The sequence below is a fragment of the Anabrus simplex genome, chromosome 8 (genome assembly GCF_040414725.1).
Source record: "Anabrus simplex isolate iqAnaSimp1 chromosome 8, ASM4041472v1, whole genome shotgun sequence".
NCBI lineage: Eukaryota > Metazoa > Arthropoda > Insecta > Orthoptera > Tettigoniidae > Anabrus > Anabrus simplex.
Genome location: NC_090272.1, coordinates 207,398,899 through 207,412,354, shown reverse-complemented (window position 1 = coordinate 207,412,354; position 13,456 = coordinate 207,398,899). Strand labels below are relative to the sequence as shown.

Here is a 13,456-nt window from a genome sequence, read left to right as displayed (position 1 = left end):
TCAACGGAGGCATTTCCAGCAGACAGACGACTTTACGAGGGGTATGGTGATCGGGCTGAGAAGGGCAGGTTGGTCGCTTCGTCAAATCGCAGCCGATACCCATAGGGATGTGTCCACGGTGCAGCGCCTGTGGCGAAGATGGTTGGCGCAGGGACATGTGGCACGTGCGAGGGGTCCAGGCGCAGCCCGAGTGACGTCAGCACGCGAGGATCGGCGCATCCGCCGCCAAGCGGTGGCAGCCCCGCACGCCACGTCAACCGCCATTCTTCAGCATGTGCAAGACACCCTGGCTGTTCCAATATCGACCAGAACAACTTCCCGTCGATTGGTTGAAGGAGGCCTGCACTCCCGCCGTCCGCTCAGAAGACTACCATTGACTCCACAGCATAGACGTGCACGCCTGGCATGGTGCCGGGCTAGAGCGACTTGGATGAGGGAATGGCGGAACGTCGTGTTCTCCGATGAGTCACGCTTCTGTTCTGTCAGTGATAGTCACCGCAGACGAGTGTGGCGTCGGCATGGAGAAAGGTCAAATCCGGCAGTAACTATGGAGCGCCCTACCGCTAGACAACGCGGCATCATGGTTTGGGGCGCTATTGCGTATGATTCCACGTAACCTCTAGTGCGTATTCAAGGCACGTTAAATGCCCACCGCTACGTGCAGCATGTGCTGCGGCCGGTGGCACTCCCGTACCTTCAGGGGCTGCCCAATGCTCTGTTTCAGCAGGATAATTCCCGCCCACACACTGCTCGCATCTCCCAACAGGCTCTACCAGGTGTACAGATGCTTCCGTGGCCAGCGTACTCTCCGGATCTCCCAGCAATCGAACACGTGTGGGATCTCATTGGACGCCGTTTGCAAACTCTGCCCCAGCCTCGTACGGACGACCAACTGTGGCAAATGGTTGACAGAGAATGGAGAACCATCCCTCAGGACACCATCCGCACTCTTATTGACTCTGTACTTCGACGTGTTTCTGCGTGCATCGCCGCTCGCGGTGGTCCTACATCCTACTGAGTCGATGCCGTGCGCATTGTGTAACCTGCATATCGGTTTGAAATAAACATCAATTATTCGTCCGTGCCGTCTCTGTTTTTTCCCCAACTTTCATCCCTTTCGAACCACTCCTCCTTGGTGTTGCATTTGCTCTGTCAGTCAGTGTATATGGTGTTCCCGAGGTTCCCAATGAAAACGTTGTTCAGACAGTCATAAATGTCGCTAGGGTCTTAGATGTTGAGCTTAAAGAGTACATGATTGATGCTTGCCATAGATTAAGAAAGGTCAACAATCGTCTAACTACAGGCATTATTGTGAAGTTTGTTCGCAGATGTCATAAGGAACAGCTCCTTGAGAGGCGAAAAATCAAAAGAAACTTATCCACTTCTCACCTGGGCTTTACAGTTGCTAATCTTGTGTACGTTAATCAGTTATTATCACCAGGGAGGAGAATTCTGTTCGCTAAGGCAAACAGCTGCAGCACGACAAAGATTATAAATATCTATGGGTTAATAACAGTGGAAAAATAATGATCAAGAAAGAAGACGGAAGTCCTGTTCATGTCCTTCGTTGTGTCGAAGATTTAGGTAAACTGTAATGCGTTTTGGTTTCCTTTACTACCCTTAATGCATGAATATTTTCCAATGATCAGTCATTTGTAAACTTCTACATTTGTTTAACATTTTTTAATGCCTTTTAAATGTCTGTGAACAATTTGTCTATTTATCACCAAAACGTTAGAGGACTTCGAATCAAGTGAGAGTTATTTCTTCAAATTCTTCTTTGCTGTTCATTTGACGTACTAGTGTTAACTGAAACGTTCTTGGCGAATGGTGTATTTGATAGTGAATTATTTGATGATCGATATGTATTATTTAGAAATGATAGGGACACATCACTAACAGGAAAGTCACGTGGAGGTGGAGTATTAACAGCTATTAAAAAGGGTTACCGTGTAAAGCTATCCTCTGTTTACAATTGTCAACAATGTGAATATCTTACTCTTCAAATTCTCGGTAACAAGCGAAAGTTATTTATAAATGTTGTCTATATAACTCCTTCTTCTGGCTACTCTGTATATCAGGATTACATTAACTATGTCGAAAACATTGATCACCTTATAATGTCCCATTGCATCATTATGGATGATTTTAATTTAACTGAAGTTAATGATGTAAATTATAATTTTACTGAAGGATCAACGGCCAGTCGTAGTCTAGCAAATTTCACGTAGTATTTAGGATTGAAATCATATAACAATGTTCTCAATTTTAACTCTAGAACAGTAGACTTGGTTTCGGCCAACATACCAATTAATATAAAACATGAAGAATTCGTACTGGTACCAGGAGATTTGCATCATCCCGCACTCTCTTTATTATCGTTACCAACCAGGAAACTTCCCATTTTTAAGAACATATGCCGTGAACATTATGACTTCAAAAATGCAGATTTTATGAAACTTTACTGTGAAGTGCGTGACTTTGACTGGAACCTGTTGTATTCCTTTGAGAACGTTGACCTTGCAGTGGATTTCTTTTACACCTCACTCTACAAATGTTTTGATGTATGCATTCCCAAGAGGAATCTCATTAGAGAAACCAAATATCCCGTATGGTTCACGCACGATATCATCCAAACTCTAAAGCAAAAAAAAGAAATGTGCCAGGAAGAGAATGTTCTCAAAATATCATGACGATCGATTTAGGCAGCTTAGAAGTGAACTAAAATCTAAAATAAACATTGCATATAAAATATATATTCACAACTTAGAAAATGGAATAAAACACAATATTAATAATTTCTGGACGTTTACTAGTAGTAAAAGTAACGCGAATGGGTGATAATGCCTATTTCTATAACGACAACAGGTATGAAACTGGAAATATTGCGCAAGGATTTGCGCAATATTTCTCATCGGTATGTACCATCCCGGACTTTAATTATAATATCGATAACATAGACTTGGATGAGATGCCTGTATTACCAACTATGGATGTGCTCAGTATTACTTCTATATCAGAAGAGGAGGTAAAAAGAGTCATAAATGGAAAACTAAAACCTAAAAAGGCTAGCGGTCCAGATAACTTCCCACGTTATATAATTAAAGGATGTGCAGAAATACTGGTTCCACAGCTAACATTCATTTTCAACCTTTCATTAAAAAAGTCTTGCTTCCCTGAAAGGTGGAAAATATAAAAAATTACACCAGTTCCGAAGGCAGGCGTTCATGAAAATATATCCAACTACCGCACTGTTTCCATTATTGACGCCTTTGTAAAAGTATACGAACATATACTATATTTTAAGATCTATAATCACATTAAGGCAGGTAATTCAGTATTTCAGCATGGAGTTTTACCTAATAGATCTGTTATCACAAATCTTGTAGGTTTTACTCAGACACTGTATGATGTATTGGATAACAACGGAAGAACGGATGTTGTCTATACAGACTTCGAAAAAGCATTCGACAAGGTAGATCATAAAATTCTTGTCCAAAAATTGTACCAGTTTGGTTTCTTGGAACCACTACTTCGAATGTTATATACTTACCTGAAGATCGACGTCAGTTTGTGTCTTTTAAAGGCGAAATCTCAGACACCTTCATTAGTTACTCCGGTGTTCCTCAAGGATCTAATTTGGGTCCCCTTCTATTTTTAATTTTGATTAACGACTTGCCGAATAATCTTCGTAATGTCAGTTGTTTGCTGTTTGCTGACGATGTAAAACTATTTAAAGTTATACATAACAAGAAGGATGAGGATGAACTACAGCAGGACATTGATCGTGTTGTACAATGGTACGATATGAATCATATGTCTCTTAATGTAAAGAAATGTAAATCAGTAACTTTTACCAGGAAAAAGAAAGGTACGATTGCGTTGTACTATATAAAAGATACCGAACTAGAAACAGTTTCGGCAATAAGAGACTTAGGAGTAATATTTGATGAAAAATTAACATTCAACGCTCATATTACAAAAATAACGAACGATGCCAACCGTATGCTCGGGTTTATAATAAGGAGTTCTAAATTATTTACTCAATCATCGATTGTTATTCAGTTATTTACTAACCTTGTTACGAGTAAATTAGAATATGCATCTGTAATTTGGGACCCGTGTTCTAAAGAACAAATACATACTATTGAAGTTGTTCAAAACAAGTTTTTGCGGTATTTGTATTATAAAACAAATAAGACATTTTGCCCTTTTGATACATCAAAACGGTATTTAAGAAGTAACTTTAACCTCACGTCGTTGCGCAACAGAAGAATCATTATTTCTCTAAAAACGTTAAATAAAATCGTAAGGAATAAATTTAATTCCATAGAACTGCTCAATTTTATCTCCTTTCATGTTCCACGAGCTGGAGCTCGCATGAACACAGTATTTCAAGTTCCAAGATCTAGAACATCTCATCACATGAACTGGCCATTTGTTAAAATGCTACGATTTTACAGCACATTTGCTGCAGGAATAGATTTATTTTCTGAATCACACACTGTCATTAATACACATTTAAAGGCCTGTGTTTCTAATTTCTAATTTCTAATTTATTAATTCAGACTCCTTTTTCTTTATAATAGGTACTCTTTAACGTATATATTATTATAGTCACTTGCTACTCTAGTTATATCCTTGTTTCAGTTCCAGTATTTTTCGTAGTGTAGAAATAATCATTGATGTACTTTGGATTGTCATTTTCTCTGTATATGTGTTTTCCATTCATTCTCTTTCCTTGTCTTTATTATCTTCAGCATTATTATTATTATGTATTATCTTTACTTACATGTATGCATTATAAGTACTGTTGTGGTAAGAAGGTACTGTATTGGGCCTACTGCCTGTGTACTTTCAAATAAATAAATAAATAAATAAATAAATAAATAAATAAATAAATAAATAAATAAATAAATAAATAAATAAATAAATAAATAAATAAATAAATAAATAAATAAATGATGACAAATGTACAAATATCGAGTTACTACAGAGATATAGAAGTAGAAGGGGTCGTTGGAGCCGCAAGCCCTTCCTGATGCCACGTGATCCTTGAAAGGAATATCTCAGCCCAGGATCAAACGGTATTAGAACCTCATTTTTCCTCTATAAATAACTATATATTAAGTTATAAACTTTTTATTGTAACGTTCAGTGTAAACGCGGCTTAAACCAGCCATGAAGAGCAAGAAATACGGGTGAAGAGGTGGGCGCCTGACACTCCAAGATCTGCAGGCCATATGGATGGACCTTAGCAGCTCATCACTTTAAAGTAAGGAACTTATTGATATTTTGAGCCAAAAATAACAGAAAAATTGAAAAGTTTGCACATAACAGACGTAGACACTCCTAAATTTGGGCACATAGTGGCAATGCCACATTGTTTTTGCATGTGCGGCCATTTTTATAGGTCTTGTGGAGATATTTCCCTTAATGCATTTTAATGACAGAAATGCTCTTAAGATATTAGCTTTAAATTAATAACGAAAATAAATCGAAAAATGATCCATTTGAAATTATTAAGCTTAAAATCCGAGTAATAAAACAGAAAACAAGACATTTATGCGCTTAGCGCATTTTGAATGAAGTCCATTTGAGGTTTTACAATTTAAAAAAGTAATATTTCGGAAAGTGACAGTTCAATTTAAAACACGTTTTATTTAGAATATCGTCGCTGCCGGGACAAAACCTCCTATGTGAAATATTTTAGCTTAGAACTTTGGCCGATAAGGTTCTGTCATCTAGGGTGCAATATTGTGTGAATATGGTCAAGGCATTCTCGCTCTTCATAATGTATGTGCTGCGGGTCAGTATACCTCCAAAAATATTATCACATAGGAGGTTTTGGCCCGGCAATGACGATATATTAAATGTCTCACCAAATTTGGTGCAAATCAGGCTAAAATTGACAAAGATAGGAAATTCAGTATGGTTTTACTTTAATGGGCTCTATGTGCTAGGCGTTATTTGTTTGTAGAATAGCCAATGAAACCAGAAGTGAAAAGGAGTTAAAACGTGGACTATCCTGTAAGATAAATAATTTAAAATATACAGAGTATATACGGCGTATTTTTGACTTACCTTCTTTAAGTCTTCACACTTCATTTTTCGTCTTCTCTCCTGCGAATTGTTAATTACTTCCAATCGTTTTAAGAAAACATAAATATGAATGACTTCCCTGTAGTAACTCGAATGTTTGTTCATTTGCCATCATCCATCCATCTTTTTCACTCAAAGTGTTGTTTATCTCCCGTATGTCTTCTCATTCTTCATGCATACTGTCGATTATCCTCTTTAATTTCAGTCCTCTCCTCAGAAAAGGTAAATTTGTACATCCTTCATTTTTATCTTTCAACTCTAGTCATTCTAACTTCTATTTATCCACCTTCACTTAACATCTTGTACCATTTCAAAGCAATTTGTATATCCTTCTTCATTATTATTTCTCTCCTCTACTCACTAGTTGTTACATTCCATCTTAATTTTATCTCTTCTGTTGTAGTAACGTAATTTTGTTTTTGCTTGTGCCTCAACATTTTATAGCTTCTCTCCAAGTCATTCTTAACGATGTTTATGATTGTTCTGGCGATTTTCATGATAATCAAATCTACTGTATATAAACTTTCAAATGAAAAAGAAAATCGGGTCCAGTGATAAAGAATATTGTCGTTGCGCCTGCAAATACCGCTATGTATTGGAGAAATACTGACCCTCAGCACATATCTCATAACGAACGATAATTCTTTAAAGAACATCGCACGATATTTGAACCTCTGGGGCAAATATTCATTTATAGGAAGGGGAGTTAGGGATTGGAATAACTTACCAAGGGAGATGTTCAATAAACTTACAATTTCTTTGAAATAATTTAAGAAAAGGCTAGGAAAACAACAGATAGGGAATCTGCCACCTGGGCGACTGCCCTAAATGCAGATCAGTATTGACTGATTGATTTTCGACCCTTAGATGACAGATCCTTACCAGCCAAATTTATAAGCAGAAATATTTTACCTAGCTATTTTCGCAGACGCAACGACGATGTGACAGACAGATGGAAAAGTGGGCCACAGAAGCATTAGACTCAGGCTCTGGATTCTAAACAGAAGATATGCTTTCAGAAGGTGCTAATTTCATTGTTAACATATCGATAGCACACATAATCGCAACATGTTTTAAATCATTTACGTTCACTCGATTGCCTTTACATTCTCTATTTTATTTTACTTAGTCGCTTTTGCGAACAAGGACCGACCAGAGCAATTACATGTTCACACAAACTACTTCATAGCTTTTGAGTACAGAGGCGCAAAGTAATTTAAGGCTACTTACCGGATGTTGCCCTTGTTGGTGCTGTACTTGATGTGGTTACACAGAGCCTCAAACATCCCACTGGTAGTGGTCACTTGACGGCAGTCAAACACCTGCAAAACAACATCATATGTTAATTAAAGGAGGAGCTGGTATGGTCTATCTCGTCAACGTTAAAAGTATTGCAAGTATCCGCAGTCAGAATTTTCTGGAGCGTATTGTGACAATGCTAGTAATTTAACGTCTCACTAAGACGGTTTTCGGCGACACAAGGATGGGAAAGGGTTAGAACTGGGAAGGTAGCCGTGTTCTTATTTGAGAAGCTTATTTCTAAAATATCTATCTATCTATCTTAATCTGTTTACCCTCCAGGGTTGGCTTTTCCCTCGGACTCGGCGAGGGATCCCACCTCTACCGCCTCAAGGGCAGTGTTCTGGAGTTTCAGACTTTTTGGGTCGGGGATACAACTGGGGAGAATGACCAGTATCTCGCCCAGGCGGCCTCACCTGCTATGCTGAACAGGGGCCTTGTGGAGGGATGGGAAGATTGGAAGGGATAGACAAGGAAGAGGGAAGGAAGCGGCCGTGGCCTTAAATGAGGTACCATCCCGGCATTTGCCTGGAGGAGAAGTGGGAAACCACGGAAAACCACTTCCAGGATGGCTGAGGTGGGAATCGAACCCACCTCTACTCAGTTGACCTCCCGAGTGGACCCCGTTCCAGCCCTCGTACCACTTTTCAAATTTCGTGGCAGAGCCGGGAATCGAACCCGGACCTCCGGGGAAGGCAGCTAATCACGCTAATCACTACACCACAGAGGCGGACTATTTCTAAAATATACCAAATCCAAAAGCAACACCTTACAGGAGAGTGTAAAAACGTTTAGAGCATAAACTGAAAATCCATTTCAACATTTTTTTAATGATGTGATAGAATAAATGCATTATTACACAAAGTATTTCTGTTAAAACTTAAACAGTTTATGAAATACTAGTATACAAGCCTATCTCACTCCATACGAGCACTGTGGAGAGGATTAGAATTTAGTCCAGGTTTTTGGCACGCATTCTACTGATTAGAAATTATGACATCCCCTCCCCTACCGTGCCGTCCAACATTCTGATGGTAAAAATATTTTCAACCCGAACCTGCTAACCATTGTGTCAAACCATGTAGACTTATCGTGTTAACGACTATGGCTACGAGGTGAGCTGCTGTATTTCGTGCTTTTTTGACGATAAACCCTAGAATGAAAAAAACTCATAAAATGAAAGTTAGGGACTCCCTCACCTACTTCGGAAATGTGATGACTAGAAATGATGAGGTTAAAGTTAGGATTAATAAATCAAAAGGAGCCTTTATACCACTACCAGCCATATGAACGAGAAAGATAATTTTCAAAGAAAGGAAACACCTAATATTTAATACAGTAGTAATGTAAAATTACCTCTGTTCTATGTTTGTGAAACACGGAAGGTCACAAATCAACTTAGTAAATTAATGCGAGTCTTCCTGAACCTCTGTGTGTGCCCTGTTTTGGATGTGCAATGACCAGATATTTTGTCAAACGATGATAGTTGTAGTTCAAAAATAAGGCGCTGGATTGAATGCACTTGAAGACAACCAGAAGAACATATTGCACACTAAACTAAAAACCGAAAGGGGCACGAATACATGGAAGACCAAAGAAGACATGAAGGAGAAGTCTGCGAAAGAAGATATTGCATAGGAGGGGGAGACTTTGAAAGAAAAGAGGTTGACAGGCAACAGAAGGAAATGGGAAATCTTCGCTTTAATCCAATGCTCCAAGAGTAGCAACAAGAGATGAATAAAGTAAAACATTAATACCCTTTTAAATTCCATGTTAGAATCTCTACTCAAGATTTAGTCTCACAGATTGCTATTAAGTTACGGTTTAAAAAAATATATTTTTTCTTTTGGCGTACCAATCTGGTCTGTTAGGGAAAGTTTGACCATTACGAGCTCCTGTGCCAATACGTACCAGTGAGATATAATTCCAGTAACCTCATATGGATATTTAAAAGAATGTCAGAACATACTATATATGAAGAGAACATAAGTTTTACTAAACTTTTCAGAATTTACGTTTTATTAAAGAAGAGCATTTGTTAAAATTAACTGCATTAATAATAAACGGAGTTCATCACCAGCATCAGAGATGCACCCAACTCAATCCCACACGAGGATACAGTAATAAAGAAGACTAACGCATACAAATGCCTCGGAGAATGGATCACATCGAACGCTACTGAGGATGTAGCCTGGTGTACCAAACATGAGAGAGCTTTTCAGCTCTTCAAGAACGTTTAAGGTCTAAATCCCTTTCCCGAAGTTTCAAACTTCGACACTATGAAATGGTAGTAAGACTTTCCGTACTGCGCCTCAGATTCCTTGAAGATGGTCAAAATAGAAATCTCAGGTATTTGGAAATGAAAGCACAAAAGATCCTGAGAAAAATCTTGGGCCCCATTAAAGAGGGAGGTGAATACGGAATCAGGCATAACAACACTTAGAGAGCATAACATCAGCCATGGAACTGCCTCCGTGGTTCAGACGGTAGCGCGTCGACCTCTCACCTCTGGGTTCCGTGGTTCAAACTCGGTCACTTCAGGTGAGGTTTGTGCTGGATAAAGTGGAGGTGGGACAGAGTTTTCTCGGGATACTCAGGTTTTCCCTGTCATCTTTCATTCCAGCAGCACTCTCAACTGTCATTTCATTTGATCTGTCAGTCATTAGTCATTGCCCCAGTGGAGTGCGACAGGCTTCGACAGCCGGCACAATTCCTATCCTTGCCGGAATACTGGGCGTGTGGCTTCCGAAGCGCCCAGCGACCAGCGTGTCTATGACGATGGGACCCTATCTTTGATGAATTCTAACGCTGAAGATGGCATAGACACCTAGCTCCGAGCCATTTGGAATTAACCAATGAAGGTTAAAATCCCCGATTCGGCCGGGAATTGAATCCTGGACCTCCTGGGGAAGGCCAGTACGCTAATCATTTAGCCATGAAACCGGACAAATTCGTGTTATCGTCCCGAGAAGGTGCAGCTTTTTTTTAGACACCCCCCCCCCCACCAATATATATACTACGTACAAGCCCTTCTGCCATTCTTAAATCCCTGGCAGTACCAGGAATCGAACTCGGACCTCTGAGGACGGCAGCTAATCGTGCAACCCGTTACGCTACGGAAGCAAACTATTAACGGCTTATTATTTGTTGATTTATTTTAGATGAGAGGACCAAAAACCACTTGTAATTTTGTGCGAAGAAATTCAAGAGGAACATCACCTCTATGGTATCATCCTAGTAATGACGGATATCACAAGTATGTCACCACTGGAATCAGTATGGTAAATCCTCAGGGGTAATCACTCTAAGATTAGATTACGAAAGCCGCCGCATCTCAGAATTGGACCATTCAACTTGATCTTTACATTTCTATAACGAAACGAATCTTTGCACCCTTAAGTATGAAAGAAAGTCTCAGGTGTTCTCATCCAGTTAACGAATCAGTTACAACGTTGATTTCGGGATAAAGGGTTGTAATATGCATGCAGAGGAAAGGGTTGCGTCCGGGTGATGTAACAGACCTCGAAGTTCATACGCATGTGGCAAACAGACGATCAACACGCAATATTTCACTACGACAGATCTCCCACACGAGTTGTTTATTTAATGAAGAAAGGCCATTTGTGATTTTGTCATTAGTCTTCTTAGCTAATGGATCTCTCATGTGGTAGTGCTTGTTTTTCTTAACCAAGGTTAGTCCCATCCTTGATATGTATAAGCTACATTCCGTTCAAAGTATGTAGTATCCTTCGGGAATAGGGAATCTGCCATATGGGTGACAGGCCTAAGTGTAGATCAATGATGATTAATTGATGGATAATTATTTACATTACAAAGGACCAAATGGAGTTTTGTCGCACCGACACAGACAGGTCTTATGGCGACAATGGGATAAGAAAAAGGGCTAGGAGTAAGAAGGAAGCGGCCGTGGCCTTCATTAAAGTACAGCCCTAGCATTTGCCTGGTGTTAAAATGGGAAACTACGGAAAACTATCTTCAGGGCTGCCGACAGTGGGGTTCGAACCCACTATCTCCCGGATGCAAGTTCACAGCTGCGTTCCCCCTAACCGCACGGCCAACTAACCCGGTAAATGGAGGTTTTTATGCACAATATTTTATTTTATTTAGAATGTAGGGCCTATTTACTTTTATTTAAATAATATTGAGATAAAAATAATGAAAAGCAAGCCCTGGGAGAAGGAGCAAGAAAGATGGAAATGGGATTTTAACTGTGCCATGATACAAAATAATCCATATCCATCTCTTTCAAGGCAGAATTGAAACGCTACTGTACAGTAGTCACAGCAGAGTGCCTGTGCGCCGCCGAGACTTGGACAAAAGAGATTCTTTGATTGCGAAAAGAGAAAGCAAGTTCCTCAGGAGGATATTAGGGCCCAAGGAAGTGTCACAAGGTTTACATTCCATATACGATCCTACAAGGAATTGTATGCAAATATATAAAATACATCCAACACAGTGTGAAAGAGAAAGTTGACCTTTTACGGACATTTGAAGAGAATGAACCCAGAAAGTTTGGCAGATGAGATATTTACGCTTCAGGAGAAATGGAAATCCCGTTCCTGCTTGATAAGAGAAGTGTACAAAGACCTAAAGAAATGAAGCGTAACACCCGCAGAAATTCATGACAGGACACTTTTTAGAAACAAAGTTGCGGATTCGAGGCAAAATCCTGAAAAACTTACTATACTGTGGAACATATCAGCGGGAGGACAAAATGCGAGGAGCCAAAGATTTATAAAGCCCGGGTGGGAATCTAAAGAAAAGAGTGTAATCGTAGGTCGTGGAAATGCCGGTTCCTTGTGTACTCGTAGGCCATAGCTGGCTGTATCGCTTTAATAATAATAATAATAATAATAATAATAATAATAATAATAATAATAATAATAATAAGCAAGATGCTAGGAACATTCAACAAATCCTTAGAAAAAATTAAACTAAAATTAAAAAGAAAACAAAATTCATGATAGTCACTTAAAATTAAATAACACACCGATAGAACAAGACACAGAATTCTCGTATTTGGGTAGTGTAAGGTATACTCATGTCCTTATCCCGAGGTTGTGCAGCTCTTTTCAGGCACACCCCCAATGGAGGTGAGCTGCACGTGCCATTTCAACCACATAACAGCCTTCCTGCCGTTCTTAAATTTCTGACAGTACCGGGAATCGAACCCGGTCCCTCAAGGACGGCAAGAAAAGAATAGTGGTAGCAAAACAAGCCTTCCAAAATAAGAAAAACTTATTGATAAACAACCATCTCAGTTTGGAGACCAGAAAATCATTTCTCAAGGCCTTTGTTTGGAGTGTGCTACAGTATGGTTGCGAAACCTGGACATTAGGGAAACAGGAATAAACAAAACTTGAGGCTACTGAAATGTGGATTCGGAGAAGAATTACAAAAACAAGTTGGATGGATAAGAAAACAAATGACTTCGTTTTAAAGAACGTAAAAGACGGTCGATGTTTATTTAATACGATAATAATAATCGTATGGCCTCAGCTACCATGTGCAGACATTTCAATTTGACGCCATCTGGCTGTCTGCTCGTCAATTTCGACGTTCCGTTTTACTCTAGGCCTCCACTAGACGGCAGACCGAGTAAACCGAAATTCTCTTGGGCGTCTATGGCTGAGATTTAATGAATTTTGTCGGGTAAACACCAAATGTATCACCAGAGATCTTTTACATGCCGACATCGTACGACATGGAGTGTCGAATGGACTTTTTTTCCGCCCTTCAAAAATCCGACTATCTCTGCCGGGTTTGAACCCGGCTATCTTGGGATCCGGAGACCGACACTATACCACTGATCCACAGAAAAAAGAGGAGAACAAAGTTCCTATGCTGAAAGTCAACTCAAGAGCTTAGGGAAAGTATCCTTCCGCATGTGAGCACGTCCCCTGTTCCCCCTTCCCGTCTTCGTTCTCCATCTCCGCCACAACCAGCTTATTATTAACGTCGTACCTCAATCTGAAAAGTATTATACTTCATACTCAAATAGTGAAGCATCAAAAGAAATCACTTCCTTTCACAT

At 39.6% G+C, this 13,456-nt stretch overlaps 1 protein-coding gene across 1 annotated transcript in view; it reads right to left on the bottom strand.

Annotated features, from left to right (window-relative positions):
• The window catches only part of Nos (Nitric oxide synthase), a 789,894-nt gene that overhangs the window by 112,676 nt on the left and 663,762 nt on the right, over positions 1 to 13,456 (bottom strand). The window contains exon 4 of the mRNA XM_067152126.2: positions 7,333 to 7,424. Within this exon, the coding sequence (XP_067008227.1) occupies positions 7,333 to 7,424 (92 nt within the window). The remainder of the gene's footprint in view (positions 1 to 7,332; positions 7,425 to 13,456) is intronic.